A 19,241-nucleotide genomic window follows, 5' to 3' on the forward strand; every position below is an offset into this window, starting at 1 on the left:
CCAAATACGCGTTCCTATGCAGTTTAATTATCCATTTTCTATACACCCTTGTCCCTAGTGGGGTCGCGTTCCTATGCAGTTTAATGTATACCATTTCAGATAAAACTCTGCAAGAATACTTATCCATAGCTATGGCAAAAGACGCCAAATACCCCTTTCAACTCTTCTGGTTTAATATGTACACAGCTCAAGATTAATCTTACCCCTCATTACTATAATTTGATTAAATTGCAGTCAATACACATCAGCTTATCGGAGCTGATTAATCCTACACAAGCTGCAATTACATTCCTCAAGAACTTGGCTCAATAGATTAAACTAATATCACATTTAATATTCTCCTTGGCATCACTGTCATGTGGCTTTTTAATATCACACCATTTTAGTTATTAATCCAAAAACACTGCTCCACAAAACAAAATTACTCAAAACCGAATTGTCTTTAAGATGTTTATTGAAAGTTTGATCCATCAATACTGTGATGACATTTTATTGTAAGGCACAATTGTTCAGAAAAAAACACTGATTTGTTACATTTTTGAATGTGGTACATTTATCCCCAAAACTCCCACTCTATTTTAATAAACAACCATCCAATAATTGGATCAAAACAATGAAATATAAAAACCTTTAACTCCTACACCTGAAATAGTAAATGTAACCAGGAGTTTAGAAATGATATTGTGAGCTGAAGCAAAAACAGTGGCAGAGTATACAGTGAAAAATAATGAGTGGACACCACTTCTGCACCTGCAAGGAAAATCTAGATTTAAAGGGATTTTAACAGGCTTCCACAAGCTCAATCATAGTGAGTTACAAGACTGACGCAAGTTTGGGTGAAATGTGAAGCCACGTAATCGATTTCATGATCAACATTTTGAAGACCAGACATCCAGGATGAAAATTAGCTTCATCTGCTATATGGACAGAACCTGCTGCTGTAGCCAGCGTAAAGCCCAATAACTGGTAATATCACAGGAAACAAAGACTAAGAGTATATATATATATAAAAAAGCAAAACTACAACCATCACTGGCATACAGATGAAAAAGGGATTACATAGCTTTCCAATACAAGGAAAAATACACAAAATAAAAAAATAAAGTGGTTAGGGGTTCAGCAGAAATACAAGTCAAACTAAAAGGTCACACAATGATCTTCATTCTTTTGTCATCATTTCTATAATAAGGCTAATATTAAAAGGATAACCCAAGGATTTATAGGCTCTTGATAAGAAAATGTTCAAAATTACCTGTGAAAACTTCAGCACATTCACCATATTAAGTGTGGAAAACACTATTGCTTAGGCAACATAAAATAGCTGCCTGAAGATGGGCTTGATAAGGTATTATTGCAATAATCCATCTCTTTACATTAAACTGACTTAAAAACGGTCTGAACAGGAGCAATGTTACAAACAGCATTATACATAAACACACCTGTACAAGTATGTGTCTGCCTTCATTTGCTGTGTTGTAACAAGTCTAAAAGCTCACTAAAGACCAGGTTTATTACTCTATATTGTGTCTGTTACTCTCCTCTGTTCAGACATAAAAAGCTGGGATATTTGGTCGATCATTGCAGTTCTAATAACCCAGAGTTAAAAAGTAAGGAAGTGTTTAGACAAACCAAACACTCTGCAGCAACTCTGTAAACAAGCAGCCGTTTTCACCTTGGTCCAAAAAGAAAAAAACAAAAGGATTCAGTAGACTACTCCTACAGTCGGTAACCACAGTCCTGTGAAAAATATCTTTCCTTTACTACACTATTGTATACAAGTCCAAGAGGCTAAAAGGCTCAAAATCTGTGTAGAACAAAAGGGGATAAAAAGAAATGTACAGTACAAATATTAAGTGTAAAGGCACAAATGTTCTTTACAAGTTGAGGCTAGAAACCAGAGGTAGAAGAAGAGAAAGGGCAAAGAACAAAAAAAACAACAACAAAAAAAAAGTTTAAAAAGGGAGGAAATGTCTATCTGTCCTTGGATCCAAGTTTCTCAATCAAGTCCTGCAGAGGAGCGAGCTCCCGCCTGTCAATAAGGTTGAACTCCTGCAAGAGGAAGGAGAAGATAATCAGACTTTGAAACATTATTCAGATAATTTATAAAATTCTCCACATTTGGCCCAGTCCCAAAATAAATTTAGAGATTTCACTCCCATTTATTCAGTTTTGCTCATCTTGCCTACAAATTTGCATAAAAGCTTTTCCATTAGCTTTTGAAATGGCAGCATCACAACAGATGACTAATGTCATAATCAAAGACATTAAAAATCCTATAATTTTGACAGCATTGTCTCTAAACTCATATCTGAAGTACTGGATAAAGTCATTACAGAGGTCAGAGCCACATCAGGTCATCACTCTGCAGAGCTCCACATTAAACAATTATTCAGTGCAATATGATCATTTTCAGTGATAATCAGGGTTTCTGCTCCTGATCCCAATCAGGTCCATAAAGTACTGAAATCAAACTTCTGACCTTTTCCAGTCTGCATAAGAACTATGCAGAGATATTTCAGTCTTGCACAAAATTCCCACTGTAGTGTGATGACCTCACCTGGACGAAGAAAATGAAATGCTTGAAGGAGGTGTTGAGGTGAGCCTCCTCCTGCAGCTGTATCACGGAGTCAAAATGCTGATGGTAGATGTGAGCATAAACCCTGAACAGCCGCTTCAAGATGGTTTTGGCCACAGACATGAAGTTCTTGGGGAAAGGAACTCCTGTAACACAAGATTATAAAAAAAATAAATAAGTTGAGATGAAAATAGTCTTTTTTTTAAAGATTTGTGACCTTTACACATTCACTTTGAGCTCTGGAATAATCACGTTAAGGGTGTGCAGAAGTTTAAAAAGGTTTACAAAGAGGAAGTGCAAAACAACTAGAATCAATTTAATTCTGTGTAAAACTAGAAATGAACAAAGCCCACCAATCTTTGAGGGAAAGAGCGTCTCATCATCCAGCTGGTCCTGCACCCAGGTCATCAGGTAGTCTATGTACTTGGGCGCAGAACATTTGATTGGCTTCTTAATGTTGGTCCCATCAGCCCAGTGATACTCATACCTACACAAAGGGAATTCAATCAGCAGGCACAGAAACTAATTATCGATTCAAGTGCAGGTGAGCTTAAATAAAATTACAAAAAAAAAGCTAATTTGCATGATGTTCTTGGCAGAGGTCGTGTCAACAGGAAACAAAACTACGTCTCTTCCTCCTGATTAGAAGATTAGCACAAAGTCTTGGATGGACCGAGGATAGAGGAAGTGCCAAATCTAGATACTAAGCTCATTTCCCATTTTCCTCATGCGACGGTCAAACAAACCAATCGCCTCCGTCATTTTAGTTGAACATAAAGTTTCACATTGCCCAGTTTCTCAACATGAAATAATGACTAAAAAGTGATGGGTCAGAGAAAGTTTCTGAAAGTGAAGTTCACATGGTTTAAATTTGGTGGTTGCAACACTTGATTTAGGAGCTCAAATACTGAAAGTCATTTGTGATTCTCGTTTCTGTATGAGTGCATCATGGCTGCCTTTGAGAAAATTCAACATGGAGTCTGTTGTGACAGCCTCTTATTTACACACTGTGGCCACAGATTTAATATTGGCTGCCTTTAATTTTCCAAGTACTGAAGTTGAAGGTTTTAATTAAATTGTCTTTTCACCATTACAAAGGGAAGAGTGCATTTGAGAGTCTATAGTAGGACTAAAAATCTACAAAAAACAATGTTCCAAAAAAAGATGGAATAACCCTTTCTAGCGCCACATGTGAGGTTCTTCCTATTGAAGTATTAGTAATATTTCCAGTGCAACTTTGTTTTGTTTAATTTGTAAACAGGTTGCATGTATTGAAAATGTCCATTACCTTGGTCCTGCAGACATCAAAGGGCAGCTGGTCTCAGTGCAGAACTCTGTGATGGTGCCATACAGCATGTTGATCTGGTTGAAGAAGTCCACAGCTGAAGAAAAGAATAAAATATCAAGTAACATCTAAACAGACCTGTTCTTGCTTTATCAGGAGGAGGATTAGTTTCAGTTTAACAGCATCAACAATTGCTGTATCATGGCAACAAGGTAAACAGATCTATGCAAACAAATAATTTTTCATTTTAAAGTTTCTTAAAACTACATTTAAAAAGCTGATGTGACGATACTTTAACACTTTTGAGACTCAAAAGAAATGTTACAGATTTTAATAAAATCAGATTTCTTTAATATGCAAGAATAAATCTTAGAAAGGTATGCATTGGCAAGTTTAGAGCCTACAATAAGTCTGAAATGACTGACATGTCACCTCGAGTTTACTGCCAAGTGATCCTTTTCATTATACTGAGCATAAACAAAAACAACTGGCGTATTGACAAGCAAGCCAAAGCCAATTAAACTTGTGGTGCAGAATCTTGACTAAGTGAGACAAATGACTGCCTATGACCAACAGGAAATGTTTGCCTAATCAACAATGATAAAGAATTAGTATTTTTCTTAGGAACACTGATGAGTTACTCACATGCTCAGAAAAAAAGATATTAAAGTGAATCAGGAACATTTAATTGCAAAACAAAGCACAGGTCATTCATTACATTTATTCATACAAACTGGAGTTTGGTTCCTCATCTGTGTGAATCCCCACTCACTTACCACAACAGTGGGTTTCTTTCCTTAGATGGCTGAGGAAGAATCAGTATGACCAGAAGACTTGATCTTACACCACTGACCAGCAAAACATCTTTACATAATGCTTACAGCGCATTGAGACACCAAGTCATAGTTTGGCCAGGAATTGTTCATACCCCTGTCAAATTTAACTTTAAAGTAATCCTTTAATTTTACCAACATGTTTCTTTTGACTGGAAGTAATATTAGAACAACCAAACCAGAGTCCTGACTGAATCTGTGTGGGGAGCTGCAGATTAGGATGATGGGATGTGGACAGATGCAGAAAGACAAATAAAAGGATTTGATTGTTTTGATGCCAGTCTGTTATCTAGACCCTCAAACTAGATGCATTGTGATTTTATTTTGGAGAAGCAATTCATGCTCTTAACACTTTGCTGTAAAGAACTGGATAAGTGAACTAATAAAGTGTTGCCCAATAGAAGCCTTTACGCAATGTCTTCTGTGCAAAACTCTTAGTTAATTTGCCTCACGGCTGCAACATTCCAGCAGCTCAAACACTTGCTCAGAGCAACCACACAGACTACTGAGGTTTGATGTTGGCCACTGAAGATCAATTCAGATCCCACCAGTTTTCAAAGTAAGAGTGGCATTACCCTTGAAAACAAACCTTAAAGTCATTTCTACTTGCAAAAGAAAAAAAAAAAAAGTACATAGATTGTACAATTTGATGTAATTAACAATTTGATACAAAATGGAAGAGCCATTTTGAATATTTGTGATTTGATCAAAATTTAGAAATAAGGGCAGCCCGATGTATAGCAAATATATTGCCATTGCAATTTCAATACATATAATGAAGTATTAATTTTGTATAGTCTGGATTACATCATGTGCTGGCAATTGTATTATAAGTACCAAGATTTGACCATTTCCATGGCTATGTGTCGTCAGACAGCCGACAGCCACAGGGAAAGTTAGAAGCGTTGTAGTAATTAATGGAAACCAGTTCAGTGAGGAAAATTGTGATTTTTCACAGCTAATGTCATTATGTTTTTCAACAACACCATCACCTGATATAGTGCAGCCTGGAGCAAACGGAGATGTGAGAAGCTTCTAGAAAGGAAACTCCATTTCTACAGGAATATTGATGTTTCGTTCAGGCAGCAGCAGAGAGCTGGACTTCTGCCATTTTGCAGGATTTGAAAATGTCAACTATTTGGAACTACCAGAAACAATACCCAGATCCACATACAGTGACCACTGCTGCTTACAGATACTTTAACCTACTGTGCTACTTACATTTGCTAATGCAACACATTGCTTCAAATGTCAAAACTAGACATTGCTAAATACTAAAACCAAGTTACAAATCCTTTTCACATTCACTGTGAGATATTATAAATGATGGCAGCTAGAAAATGAAATCTATTTGATGCTACTGAATCTAGTTCTTGAAAGAAAATCTACATTTGAACGTCAAACCTCTACAAAACCAGAGATTGGACATAAGCCATGAAACCATAATCACCAGTCTTCTGCACTCGTGTATGACAACAGCTTAGCAGCTTTATTTACCAGTCATGTGAGTGGAAGCTGCATGATCTCCACCTGGGATGACTGAAGCCATTTATCATCTCAGAGCACATTTGCAATTTTTCCGATTAGTCCCATTTTATTGAAGCCATCTTGGTGCCATTTGGCCATTTAGTGCAATGCATTTAAGCTGATCTGAGATCCGTTAATCTGCCTCCTACTGCATATTTTTCTGCATTAAAAAAATCTGAATACATTTTTTTAACCTGATTACAAGCTTTCAATCATTATAAAAATTTAATGCCTTCTACTTTTGTAAATTATTGGCTGCAATATGATCAAGTTTTAGTTGTGCGTTTGTATATTCACACACAAACCACTATTTTAAACCTGTGGTCAAAGATTCATCTCAACATTGGCCCGTAGTAAAAATTTAAATAGTCCCCTGTACACTAGGTGTGTTGATTCATTGTATTTGTTCACTCACTGTTCACAGCGATCCATTCATTGAGATCCTCTCCCTCTGGCAGCATGACAGCCTGTCTCAGGTTCCCGCTGCCCAGCGTCGCCTCGGCGTGTTTGAGCAGCTCATACTGGTGCGAGCCTTCTGGGATGTTTTTCTTCGGCTTGAAGGTCTTAGATGAGCGACTGCCACTGCAAACAAGAAAGGCCAGAACTAAGCAACAGTGTGTAAACGTGGCATGGTTGTACAAGTGCCATCAGGGAGTAAAGACACTTTGTATCCTCTTCAATATTTCATTAAGCAGTCTTCTTTTAACCAGCTCTGTTGCTTTGCAGTTCACACCACGTCTCATGTTTATTCCTGGAGAAAAATCTGCCTGGGAATCTTTGAGCTGTAGGACGCATCTGGAAAAACCCTCAAAGAACTGAGCCTGGAGGCATTTTGATGGGCTCCATATCAGTTCTCCCTTTCATACTCCTAGTTTGCCATTCGGTCTCTTCCCATTTTGCACAAAGTCGTACTTAAATCCTTGCCTATCACTACATTTCTCCAAATAGTCAGGCATTTTCAAAGAATTGATACAAATGCTTGAAGCTTAAATATTTGAAATTGTATATCGTTTTCTGAATACTTTGACAAGTTTCTATTAATCCATTTGTGATCATTGTGTGAATTTGGCGATTAAGTAAAGAAGCCAAACTTAGACATAATTTCCTGCTGACTGATAATCGTCACATTTCCTTTAACTTGCCTGTAAAGGTAGATGGGTTAGAGAAAAATACTTCTAGTCAGTTGTCAGACCTGGTACAAAATCTCTAGAGCAGACATAACCGACTAACATTTGGAACAGAAAAATCCCATGAAAAGTGGCTCGATTTTGTTCCAGAAAGATGTGTTAAAAAAAAAAAAGAAACTGCAAACACACCAACTCTAGACATAAAAGCTCAAAGTCATCCTCAGAGCCACCAAAGCTTCTTAAAGCAGAAGAGGTGCAGGACTACTGAGCTTTTTGCATTTCATCCATTTTAGTTCAGCCATTTAAAAAAAAAAAAAAAACTGGGGTGGCTTGTTTTTAGTTATAAATGTAACCCAGCTGGTACAACAGACAGGAAATGTAATTGTATGCCACTGTGACTGAACGGGGGGATTAACTAACATGATGGATGCTTGGAGTCCCTAAAAATAGAAGTTAAAAACTAAACAAAAATCTGATGTAGAACTGAGCACCTTCAGTCTTGCTTAGAAAAAAAAAAAAAAAAATGATATCGGGGTTAGGTTTACTCACCCAGATCTAAAGCTGAGCAGTTGTGAATAAAAGTAGTCCGCACATAATTAAATCCAGAATATTAACCTTATAGGTTAGAAACGCGATTTAAAGCAAAACTGACCATATTTAGTCTTAAGAGTAATTTAGCCAATTACTTTGTCTCATAACTGGCATTTCCCTTGATACGCAATTAGTCCAACCGTACATGTTTTAAAATGTACTTTTGTGTCATTTTAACGACGCTAAATTCACCTTATTAGCATTTAACCTATCCGTGGTTGTTTTGAGATGCAGCCGACTAGTTTTCGGTCTCAGCTAACTTCCCTTGTGAACTTTGCAGAAGCGCAGCTAACCCTGACCGCAAGCTCCGCTCTGACTCAGGAAGCAAACTGCAACTTTACTTACAACAGGAAGCTCATCTTGACGAAGAGGTTGTTGAAGAGTCTTTGTAAAAACTTTAAGTTGAGGTTTAGTACGTAGAAATGTGCTTTTAAATCCCTTTCTTAGGATGAAGAACTATAATCGACTTGGCGTCAAGCGAAGATGAACTGCACCCACAACGGCTCTTCCTCTGTTGACTGTCAGCAGGCAAACTATCGCCACCTTCAGGCCACAGATGGATATGACCGCTTTCTGTTATAACTCAGTTAAAATTACATGATAAAGGTAATTGTGCCAAAATTGTTTAAGAAAATGTGAAATATTTTCCACATATTTAATGACGAAATTATCACTAATTTTACAGACATGTTCACGAATAAAGAATAAAGAAATCAGAGGTTCACAGAAAGTGTGTTACAGACTCAATCCAGTTGGAAGTAACAAGTTTATAAATTGTACACTGAATGTGTAATTAATGTTCAGCGTTAAACAAACCTTGGAGGTGAGCTGTGAGCCATCTTTTAGAAAAGAGAGGGAAACGCCTTACTGATGAGAACTTAGGCTTGATGAGTCCTTGCTCACGGAAACAAATACAGCAATGGTCCCCAGAGCCCACTGCCTTGCGTGTTTAAGGTGTTTCCCTGCTGCTGCACACCTGGGTTAAATGAATAGGTGATTAACCAACTTCTATAGCAATTGCAGGAACGCAATGGAGGTAATATGAATCAGCTGTGCTGGAGTCTGGACTCAAAAACATGCAGGACAGCAGTCCCTGAGGACCGGGGTTGGGGACCACTGATCTACAGGATATATAACTCTATCAGATACTCGACATTAAATCAGACAAAACCTTTTTTTTTTTTTTAAGGTCAGTCAGTATCACTAAAATCATTTCTTTTATTTCAATGTATGGAAACTTCTGACTTGAAGAAAGAATTAAAACATTGTCAAAAAATTGCTTCTGTGTTTTGGTTTGAACAAATTAAATATTTTTTGTCATCCTCAATGACGTAAAACAGTAAAGGTTTTAAGGTTTTATTGTCAGACAAAATGATTTGACTTTAAACAACAGAACAGTACTGTTCTTCTGCTGTTGTAAATTTGACAACTATACAGTCTCTTATTCTTATTTTTTCTGTGTTTATCTTAATTGAAAATGCATGTCTCCATGTACCTTTTTCCTGGAAAAGTTCATCATTGCATGTTCCTCTGTGTTGCAAATTATTGCTCTTATTGTAATTTGCTGTGGTTTTTAAAATCACAAATAAAGGCTTAAAAACCGAAAATATATTACAATCAATTTATTAATGTGTACTAATTAATTTTAGAACATTCATTTTGATGTTTATGTGGTGAAGTCCTTGACTTCCGGTTTGAGCTGTATGTTTTTATTTTAGAGCTTTCACTTCCTGTTTAGTGCTGTGGTGTAGCAGTTAACTTGTTATCCTAAAAGTACGGCAGTTAAAGCAGTTTGTTAGACGAAGCTTCGCGTAATTACGGCAGTTTGCTTTTTACTTTTACAGGATAAGCTTATTGTTTCATAGTGGCACCCCTCCGATCCGAATGGTCAAAATTATTTACTATTAATGTGTACTTTGTCCGTTAATATATTTATTTGGCTTAAACTTAAAATAGCAACGGAAATGTAAAATGATTATAATAACACACATCTTGTATGTGTTTCAGCTCTAACGGTGGTAATATGTGGATTTTAATGCTAAACATAATCCGCATATCAATTAAGATATATCAATTAATGCTTTATTTCTAAAGGTATTAAATCTAATAAAACCACCAGTAAAGCCTCATGCTACAATTATAATTAATGTGTTCTCCAATGCAGAATTTATTTATTCATTTCTTTATTTTTAAAAATGGTCAGTCACATAAAATCGTAATAAATTAACATTTGTGGTTGTGACACAATGTGAGAAAGAAAGTACAGAGCAGAGAGGGTGTAAAAGCCCAAGCTTTAAACGGCTGAGGAGGCAGATAGCCTTGTGGGAAACCTATCGTGGGGTTGTGGGAGTGGGAGATAGCGGTGACGCAGATACCGTGAGGGGAGGGGGCAGGGCTTTAAAGCCTCGCTGCTCCTCTTCCTCCCTACCAGACTGTCTTCTATCAGGCTTCGTGGGGGGGGGAGGAGCTCTCAGTGAGTGTTTCATAACCAGCCGGTGGTGGTGTGTCTCTTTCCTCCTCAGAAGATCAGAAATGGCAACCATCAGGAGTCTCAGGAAACTGTGCCAGCACGTACAGCATCAGGTCTGTAGCCTGCACACGTCCGCCTCCAGGTGAGCCGATATTTCCGCCGGGAAAAACCGAGGGAAACTAGTAACACATTCATTCAGGGCACACGAAGCTCTGCGGTCGATCCCATTTAAAAGCCGGGCTCGATGTGCGTCCTAAGCTCTCCTCAGCACATCGCCTCTCTGCTATATTTAGCGTACACTGAGGATGAGCATGTTGATTTTTACAAAGCGGTTTTCTGGGTTTCGCTGTACTAAATGTCCTCAGTTGTATTGGTTCTTCCCATACCGGCATACTGCCCCCTAGCGGTATGCCGGTAACATTGCAGTTGGTTTGGCTGATGAAATCTGGAAGAGCGTTTGCAGATTGGGGGTCTGAAGGAGACAAGTTTCAGCTGGGCACCGAGGTGTTGGGTTGCATGCAAGGAATATCCATTCAGATGTTCGAGTATTAAAGTTCAATAAATATGTTTAATAATAAATCCCAATAATAAAGAATGTATTATCTTTAATCATTTTTTAAGTAGGTACATTTATTTTATATATATTTTAGAAATTCATAAAGACTTGTAAACATGACTGTTCCCCATAATACTTAAAGTTAACAGAAGGAACAACCATATATGTAAATTTTTCAGTAAGTAATATCACATGTGCATGAGAAATGTATCTGCACTGCAGTTTATCCTAAAGTTTTATTGGTCAATTTCAGATCAGTTATATTGCGTTCAGTTTATGTGAGAAACGGTAGCTTAGCTCTGAGAATAACATCAATGTTCGAAGCCAAAACTTTATTTTAATTTCACAATTTTAAGTTTAAACTGGAATAGTTTTGCTCACAGTAATCCATCCGTTATTTTCTGCTTAATCTGGGTTGGTTTGTTGAAGCAGTCGCCTCGGCAGAGACCCAGACTTCCCTCTGTCGAGCCACTTGGGCCGGTTCCTCCAGGAGAATCCCAATTACAACCAGAACACACCCTTAAGCCATAACACAGTAAACCTGAATAGTAACTATGTATATTTTTTGTTCACAACTAATTAAAAAAAATTTTGTGGATGCATATAAAAAAATGTATGAATGGATGAGTATGTATTTTTCTGTTTTAACCAAAATAAATGATTTCCTTAGTAAGCTGTGGGACCTTTTTCTTGCTTTAGCGTGACAATATTCAGTCTTGCAGGCTAAAACGGGTCATGCTGTCTGTCATCAGTTTCATCACACAGATGGTAAATTCACATCCCGTGAAGGAATTTAGTGGGAGCGTGCTGTGTGCAGCCTGAGCCCATTTTAAGAAACCAAATCTTGTGGGTCCTGCACATGATCTGAACGATCACAAGATGGATAATGTCAAACCAATGGTGTGTTGGGCACCCGTTGCTCCTTAACATCCAAACGTTTCCAAATTTGTCAGCCTTGCATCAAAGCAATCCTGTTGATATGCAAGATAAGACGAGAGTCAAGGTGCACAGTATATTTGAATCACGACCGTCTCTACAACATCAGTGTGTGCAGGAAGAACTGCATGGAAGCAATGTTTGTTTGGGTGTAATATTTCAGGTGTCCTACATAAAGATGATCCTTTCCAATAATATATTTGACCAACTGGATAGACTTTCACTGCCTCACATCTGACCTAAACCCTACATGCATACCAAAATCAGAAAGCTCAAAAAGAGACCAATAACTGGAAAACAACCAGAGGGAGAAAATTGTGGGTTAATAATAAATATTGTCACTGCAGTATTTTTCTCTAATAATGTGCAGCCCTACTCAAAACTGGCTAGGACTTGAACAAATCTTGAACAAACTCTAAAAGTGTAGCTGGTGGATAAATGTTTCCCCAAGTCTGTCTCAGGATAGTTTTTGAATGCATCTGAAAGGAGAGTAAAAAGTTTTAAATCTGTCGTCTTGCTGCCCTGCAGTCTCTACTCATTTGCTCCTGGTTGTAATACTTTTTTCCCAGATTTAATTGGTTTTGGCAGAGCAACAGAGGTGGTTACATCACTGATGATGGCTCATTACTCTCTAGTTATTAGCTGTTTGGTTATGTTTGTTGTTATGCAACGTAGCTGAACCTTGCAGAATTGGGACAAAGTAGTGGGGCAGCAGTGCATAGACCTATAAACGCCGTATGTTGATAACTTTAGTCAGTTGGAGAGTTGTAGCTGGTAAATTTGGAAGCTGGAGCTGATGCATCCCCAAGCTGCATGGCTGAGCGGCGCTCGGGTGTTAAATGTCCTGGTAAATCAAGACCACTTGCACTTCCAGGAAGTAAGGTTTAAACTGGCACTGAACAGATCAACAGTTGAGATGAAGTGACGCTCCCAGCTTATTTTCCTTGACTTCATTACTAATGGAAAATAAATGAAATAAATTTCTCCCTCTTTTTTTTTTTTTTTTTTTTTTTTCCCCCCTGTGTAACGCTTCACTGCATTTCCCACTGTTAGGGCAGAGGCTGTGGTCATCTCAGGGAGGAAGCTGGCTCGTCAGATCCGGGAAGAAACCCAGGCTGATGTGGATCAGTGGGTCTTAGCTGGCAACAGGAGACCCCACCTGAGTGTCATTCTGGTCGGAGACAACCCAGCCAGTCACTCCTACGTTCTCAACAAGACTCGGGCTGCAGCCGACGTCGGTAAGCACGGAGAACCATCTCAAAGTGTAAAAACAGTTGACACAATTTCAACTTTGACTCCTGGCATAAAACCTCTTCAGTCACCATGAGTTTATTTTTTTTTAGCCTTACGGCCACAATTTGTTGCTCTGTTAATAATTTAAATAAACGAATGTAAATAAAATTTATATTATTCATCATTTGAGGAACTATTGTTTAATAGTTTGTCACTTGCTGATTACCTGGGACGTACAAGTGATGTAATACAGATGCCCAGTTTTTTCTCAAAACGGGAAGGACAGAAGAACATTGTATTCATGTAGCACAGATGTTTATTAATCTTTATAAATCAAGAAATGTCTAGATTTTGCCTGATAATATATGCAGCCTGAGCAATAAATAAAAAAGTGTAATACAATTGGAACTGTGATAGAAAAGCTGGAGGAGAACACCATAACTAGAGATGATCATGAAACGCTCCAAAGCTAATGTTTCTTTAGCGGGTTGAAAACCATATATGTGTGCATATATTCAAGGAAAAATTATAAGTTGACTGCTATAATGGGAGTGGGTGAAACCAAACTGTCCTGAAGTTTATCTGAATCTGATATGGGGAATAAAATGCCACCAAGGGCTGCAGCATGATTCCTTGTTTCAGAACAAGTGGACCTAATCGGAATATTATTAAAAATAAAATTTTAAATACTCAGTTTTAGCTCACATGCTGCTCTGTCTTCTCGCCTTTTACTCCCACAGGAATCTCAAGTGAGACAATTCTCAAACACTCAGAGATCAGCGAGGAGGAGTTACTGGACCTAATCTATAAACTCAACACAGACCCTGGTGTGGACGGCCTGCTGGTCCAGCTGCCTCTGCCAGGTTTGCTAAGAACAGATCAGACATGTAGCTATAAGGAGCCTCCTGAGTCAGATTATCTGCTTTCCTGTTAGCCAACATGGAGATGTTTTGACCCCCATAAGTGTCTTGTATTTGTCCAAACTCTAACTTGCCGTTTTCTCTCAGAGCACATTGACGAGCGCACGATCTGCAACGCAGTGGCTCCTAACAAGGATGTGGACGGCTTCCACGTAGTCAACGTTGGCCGAATGTGCCTGGATCAGTCCACCATGCTCCCAGCCACTCCCTGGGGAGTCTGGGAAATTATCAAACGCACAGGTAGACATGACTGACCCCTAGCTGTACATGCTACAATAATAATTGTGTTTTTTAAGAAATGAAATAAAATGTAACGATCTGTATTTGCGGCTTCCAGGTATTCCTACCTTTGGGAAAAATGTTGTAGTTGCCGGACGCTCCAAGAATGTGGGCATGCCCATTGCCATGTTACTGCACACAGACGGCCAACATGAGAGGCCTGGAGGTCAGTTGTACATCATCTATGTCTGGATTTCTAAATGTTTACAATTTATGACTTGTAAAAGTCTTCACACCCTTAATTTTTTCCACATTCGGTCATGTTGGAACGAGGGATTCAAATGTACTTGAATGGGATTTCATGTGATAAGCAAGCAGTGAACAAAGTGTGATCAATGTTTTTCAGCGTTATCATCATCAAACTTTAGGCTCTGTGTGATGCACAGATTTTAACACCCAGTCTGTCTTCTGAAATGCTGCAGGTGATGCCACAGTCACTATTTCTCACCGTTACACTCCAAAGGACCAGCTCTGCCAGCACACTAAAATAGCCGACATTGTTGTGGCTGCTGCAGGTTTGTCTCTGTTTGCTTTCATCCTAAATCTTCCAGTCATCTCGACTTGCACGTCTCGTCTAATGGCTCTCGACGCGGTTTTTAGGAATTCCCAACCTGATCACAGCGGACATGATCAAAGAGGGAGCCGCTGTGATCGACGTTGGAATAAACAGAGTGCAGGACCCTGTCACTGGAAAGAGCAGGCTGGTTGGAGATGTGGATTTTGAAGGTATGAGAGATTAATTTTGATTGGATTTCTGCATGAGCTCACTTCTCCTGTGTCTTTATGATTTATTTTATTTTTTGCCCACTTTCAGCTGTGAAGAAGAAGGCTGGGTTCATCACCCCGGTACCCGGAGGTGTCGGACCCATGACCGTGGCCATGCTCATGAAGAACACTGTCAAAGCTGCTAAAAGTGTCCTGCAGTTTCCCCCAGAAAGGATCCGTGTGGCTGCCGCATCCTAATGGAGCCACACAGTAAACCTGAGCAACATGGACACATTCCTCCCAGCACCACCCTCTTGATTTCTTACTTGGAGCGGCGCAGTGAGCTCCACGTTGCACAGACTGGAAAGATGATTGCTCGGAGGCTTTTCTTTCTACGTGTCAAGTCCAACCATTTGCAGCCTGTTACACTAACTCATGCAGCCGCGTGTGCTTTGTAACAGTATTTATCATTTTTAATTGTGCGTCTTTGATGGTTTTGAAGAGATGTTTCTATTTATTGCTACAGAGACAATATTTTACACATGAATGCAGACTCGTGGCAGTGTATGACTCTTAAGCAGGTGAGCAGTGAAGCAGAGTTTTAGTTTAGCCTCACATAAGTGTGTCAAGGGCTATCAGGAACAAGATTGTTTATTAAAAGACAAGCTTTAAAGATTCACTATTGCCTTGCAAAAAAAACTATGGAATAAATGTTGCATTTTTCTTCTCACATCGCTTCTTTTTGTTGAAAAATATTTAAGACTGGGGTGATTTTATTAAATAGTAAATGGGACCTGAAATGCTGGACTCATCTGAGACAGAATATCAAACTATGCATCTGGAAATGAGTGAAGTATTCACGCCATTTGAACTTTTAACAAAAAATGTTTAATGTTTGAAGATGAAATTGACTGGGTTTGAAATGATCGACCAGCACAAAATGTTGAAAATAAATGTGCAACTTTTGCATGAAAATATCGGCACAGATCATAGACAAAGTTGCACAGAAGTTTAAAGTGGTGAAAAGTTAACACAAGCTTAGGAAATCTCAGTACAATTTTTTTTTTTATCCTTTGGAAAAATAAATGGCAACACATTGCTAACATGGATCAGAGAAGTGGCCAAAAGGCACATGGTATCTGGAGGATCTGCAAAGATCCCTGACTCAGGTGGGAGAATCTGTTGACAGGACAACAGTTAGTCTAGTATCACACAAACCCGGCCTTTATGTAAAAGTGGTGAGAAGAAAGCTCCAAGAAGTCTCATTTACCACAGCAAATGGGAAGATCAGATGACACAAACGTTCTTCTGCAGTGCTAACAGCTGCACCAGCCCCAAATAAAAATACAAGCAGTGGTAATAAATTAAATGAAAAGGCATGACTGGCACAAATACGTATACAACAACTTATTTTCAGGAATACATTATACCACAAAATTCTCTTAAGAATTATGTCTTTAATAATTAAATATGCTTTCTTAGGTAATTATTTTAAGCGTATTGTCACACTAAAATAAACGTAATTTTAGACTATTAGCGCCTCCATGCTTGATAATTTAAATAGTTGCGCAAGATTACATGCGGAAAAAAACCCCATTAGGGTTACACCGTAAGTACTTTCTTGTATTACGCTGCAAAAATACTTTTTAACAATTATATATATTATCAAGAATTCTTAATTTAATTGAATTTTTTGAGCTTTGTTGAAGGTTTTTGGAAATTTAAGTAGGAACTAGGAACGGTTCTTGTCATGACGCTGAAATTATAGACGAACAAACTTCCGGACAACGTTTCCTGTAACTCAGCCTGTGTAAACAACTTGTGTTTCCGAAATGAATCGCAGCAGATCATCTGAACGAGTTACTAAGGAGAAAAAAACAGAGAAAAAGAAACGCAGACTGTCTTCTTCGTCGTCGTCTTCCTCCTCCTCCTCTTCCAGCAGGAGCAGGTCGGCTAAGAAAATTTCTTCCAAGAAGAAGATTTCAGGTTGGGACTGCTTTGTTCATTAAAAACCCACCAGAGAGGCTTATGAAGCATCCTGAACATATGTTTCTCCTCAGATGGGAAAGAGCAACGAAAGAGGCGGAGGACTCGATCCTCATCTTCATCATCCGCTTCATCCTCCTCTTCTTCTTCCTCTTCATCCTCCTCAAGTGACGAGAGGAGCAAGAGGAAGAAGAGCAAAGCCAAGAAGAAGAAACTGAAGAAGCAGAAGGCCAAGCTGAAGAAACAGAGGAAAAAGGAGAAAAAGAAGCTGAAGAAGAAGGAGAAGAAGCTGAAAAAGGAGATGGAGGCGATGCAGAGACCTCCAGAGAAACCTCCATCCTACCTGGAGGCGATGCAGAATGAAGAGGAAGAGGAGGAGGAGGTGGAGCTGGGGCCAGGTGAGTCCTCACACTATGGAGGGTAGAGATATATATGTACCATGTTCCACAAGTCTAAAGCACGTATTTGGGGAGATCAGTATGAACATTTCTGAGCAAATAATTTAAGAAGGTGTTCTCAATCTATTCGCTGTTTCTTTTTTTTTTTTTTTTTTTTTTTTTTTGCCTGGCTCCACACTTTTCTCGAACCTGAGCTCCATGGAGCTGAGTTTTTGATCCGTTTAAACGTTTCTTGGTGCGTTGCGTTCCTCAGTCATGACCGACGAGCAGAAGGCCCGGCTCGCCACTAAGAGGCCTCTCACCAAGGAGGAGTACGAGGCCAGGCAAAGCGTGATCCGCAGGGTGGTGGACCCAGAAACAGGAAGAACCAGGTCTGACAAAGGACTGACTCTCATTCAACAATCGTAGAATAAAACTTTCCCGATTTTCAGATGTTTGATCGTCATCCGTCTAGGTTGGTGAGAGGAGAAGGAGAGATCATTGAGGAGATTGTGACCCGAGAGAAACACAAAGACATCAACAAGGTAAACGGAACGTCATCAGTTTTAGGTGAAGGTCACGTACCCGCTGTTAGCTGGATGACGAACATCTCTGCTTTGTCTCTTAGCAAGCTACAAAGGGAGACGGGAATGCCTTCCAGAGAAAACTGGGAATGAACAGGTAGAAGAAGAACCTCGAGAAGAAAACACAGACCGTTTACTTCCTGCTTGTTTCTGAGTCATTCTGATTCTTTTGAATATGTGGTAGAGATTTTTACTGTTTAGGTTTATGCTTAGGTTGCAGAAGCAGGTTTATTTTATAGAACCCCAAAAGCATAATTTTATAAGTTATAACTAATATGAAAAACAATAAATCACATTCAAATATTCCATGTACGTTTGTTACTGTACATCCATTTTGCAACCTATGCTTAGGTTGCAGAAGCAGGTTTCTTTATTTTATAGAAACCCAAAAGCATAATTGTATAAGTTATAACTAATATGAAGCACAATAAATCGCATTCAAATATTCCATGTACGTTTGTTACTGTACATCCATTTTACATACATATTTGTTTGTTTGTTTTTTTGATTTGGACCATTCTCTCAATTTTTCTAATTGTTTTTGTTTTGTTTTGTTAAAGGATCCTGATACTTATATTTTTGAAGTGTTCTGAGTCTTATGTATTCAAGTTTTCTGCCTTGGGCATATTTCAGGCTAATCACTCAACCTTTATCAAAATGTCTTTTTTTAAGGCCACTAAACTCTGGCCTGGGCAGGATTTACTTTGGAAAATAAAGTTAGATTTTTTTTCCAGGCATCACTCTTTTAGGCAAAAAAATAAATAAATAAAATTAACTCTGCAATCTTTTTAAAAAAAAAAAAAACGACTGGCAACTTTAAAGCAGAGCACACTGGCAGGCTCTGTAAAAAAGCGTGAAAGATGCTTTTTACAGAGCATCTTAAATTTAATAATTATTTTATGGTTTTATTGGGTTTATATCAATAAACAAACTTTTGCCTGGGTTGAGGTCAGGGCCATCCCAAAGATTATTGTTAACCCACCTTATCCATAACGTTATTACTGGCTGGAAGATACTGGGGACACCAGTGTGACTCTTTAAAGGGAGCCCAGTTTAACATCAACCTGGATTTAGTGGATTGTGAACATGCAGCCATTAGCCTGACAAGATGGACACCTTCTGCAATAACATTTTAAAATTGTGCTAAGAGTTGAACATGGTGGAGGTATCGTCATGCTGAGGGCCTGCTTCCCTGCCTCTGGACTGCCTCAAAATAATCGTACCATTCGGAAAAAAGAAGGGCTGAAGGAAGATGCA

At 38.7% G+C, this 19,241-nt stretch overlaps 3 protein-coding genes across 4 annotated transcripts; 2 read left to right on the plus strand and 1 right to left on the minus strand.

Annotated features, from left to right (window-relative positions):
- Positions 1 to 436: 436 nt before the first annotated feature.
- mob1a (MOB kinase activator 1A) lies at positions 437 to 8,912 on the minus strand. Of its 2 annotated transcripts, none has more exons than XM_008418589.3 (6): positions 8,755 to 8,912; positions 6,636 to 6,802; positions 3,864 to 3,957; positions 2,929 to 3,062; positions 2,558 to 2,721; positions 437 to 2,049 (listed from the first exon to the last, which is right to left on the minus strand). In XM_008418589.3, exons 1-6 carry the CDS (start codon positions 8,775 to 8,777, stop codon positions 1,972 to 1,974), a joined length of 660 nt encoding a protein of 219 aa, XP_008416811.1. In that variant the 5' UTR covers positions 8,778 to 8,912; the 3' UTR covers positions 437 to 1,971. The 2 variants fall into 2 exon arrangements, with proteins under 2 accessions (XP_008416811.1, XP_008416812.1); XM_008418590.2 differs by lacking the exon at positions 8,755 to 8,912 and adding an exon at positions 8,284 to 8,461.
- Positions 8,913 to 10,351: 1,439 nt separating this feature from the next.
- Positions 10,352 to 15,767, plus strand: mthfd2 (methylenetetrahydrofolate dehydrogenase (NADP+ dependent) 2, methenyltetrahydrofolate cyclohydrolase). The gene is made up of 8 exons (XM_008418588.3): positions 10,352 to 10,550; positions 12,954 to 13,138; positions 13,874 to 13,996; positions 14,141 to 14,293; positions 14,391 to 14,498; positions 14,755 to 14,847; positions 14,933 to 15,058; positions 15,147 to 15,767. Exons 1-8 carry the CDS (start codon positions 10,471 to 10,473, stop codon positions 15,293 to 15,295), a joined length of 1,017 nt encoding a protein of 338 aa, XP_008416810.1. The 5' UTR covers positions 10,352 to 10,470; the 3' UTR covers positions 15,296 to 15,767.
- A 1,029-nt stretch (positions 15,768 to 16,796) lies between these two features.
- arl6ip4 (ADP-ribosylation factor-like 6 interacting protein 4) lies at positions 16,797 to 18,432 on the plus strand. The gene is made up of 5 exons (XM_008418587.3): positions 16,797 to 17,023; positions 17,098 to 17,421; positions 17,675 to 17,792; positions 17,876 to 17,945; positions 18,029 to 18,432. Exons 1-5 carry the CDS (start codon positions 16,870 to 16,872, stop codon positions 18,083 to 18,085), a joined length of 723 nt encoding a protein of 240 aa, XP_008416809.1. The 5' UTR covers positions 16,797 to 16,869; the 3' UTR covers positions 18,086 to 18,432.
- The last annotated feature ends 809 nt before the right edge of the window (positions 18,433 to 19,241 follow it).

Source organism: Poecilia reticulata, chromosome 9 (genome assembly GCF_904066995.2).
Source record: "Poecilia reticulata chromosome 9, P_reticulata-male-v2, whole genome shotgun sequence".
NCBI lineage: Eukaryota > Metazoa > Chordata > Actinopteri > Cyprinodontiformes > Poeciliidae > Poecilia > Poecilia reticulata.

Bases quoted from the DNA above. Each gene is read 5' to 3' on its own strand.
- mob1a (XM_008418589.3), bottom strand. From the start codon at position 8,777: ATGGCTCACAGCTCACCTCCAAG. The intron at 3,958-6,635 runs GTGAGTGAACAA...TCTTTTCTTCAG, and splicing joins TGAATGGATCGCTGTGAACA to CTGTGGACTTCTTCAACCAG. The intron at 2,050-2,557 runs GTGAGGTCATCA...TTCCTCTTGCAG, and splicing joins ATTTCATTTTCTTCGTCCAG to GAGTTCAACCTTATTGACAG.
- mthfd2 (XM_008418588.3), top strand. From the start codon at position 10,471: ATGGCAACCATCAGGAGTCTCAGGAAACTGTGCCAGCACGTACAGCAT. The intron at 10,551-12,953 runs GTGAGCCGATAT...TCCCACTGTTAG, and splicing joins CTGCACACGTCCGCCTCCAG to GGCAGAGGCTGTGGTCATCT. The intron at 14,848-14,932 runs GTTTGTCTCTGT...CGCGGTTTTTAG, and splicing joins CATTGTTGTGGCTGCTGCAG to GAATTCCCAACCTGATCACA.
- arl6ip4 (XM_008418587.3), top strand. From the start codon at position 16,870: ATGAATCGCAGCAGATCATCTGAACGAGTTACTAAGGAGAAAAAAACA. The intron at 17,024-17,097 runs GTTGGGACTGCT...GTTTCTCCTCAG, and splicing joins TTCCAAGAAGAAGATTTCAG to ATGGGAAAGAGCAACGAAAG. The intron at 17,793-17,875 runs GTCTGACAAAGG...TCATCCGTCTAG, and splicing joins CCAGAAACAGGAAGAACCAG to GTTGGTGAGAGGAGAAGGAG.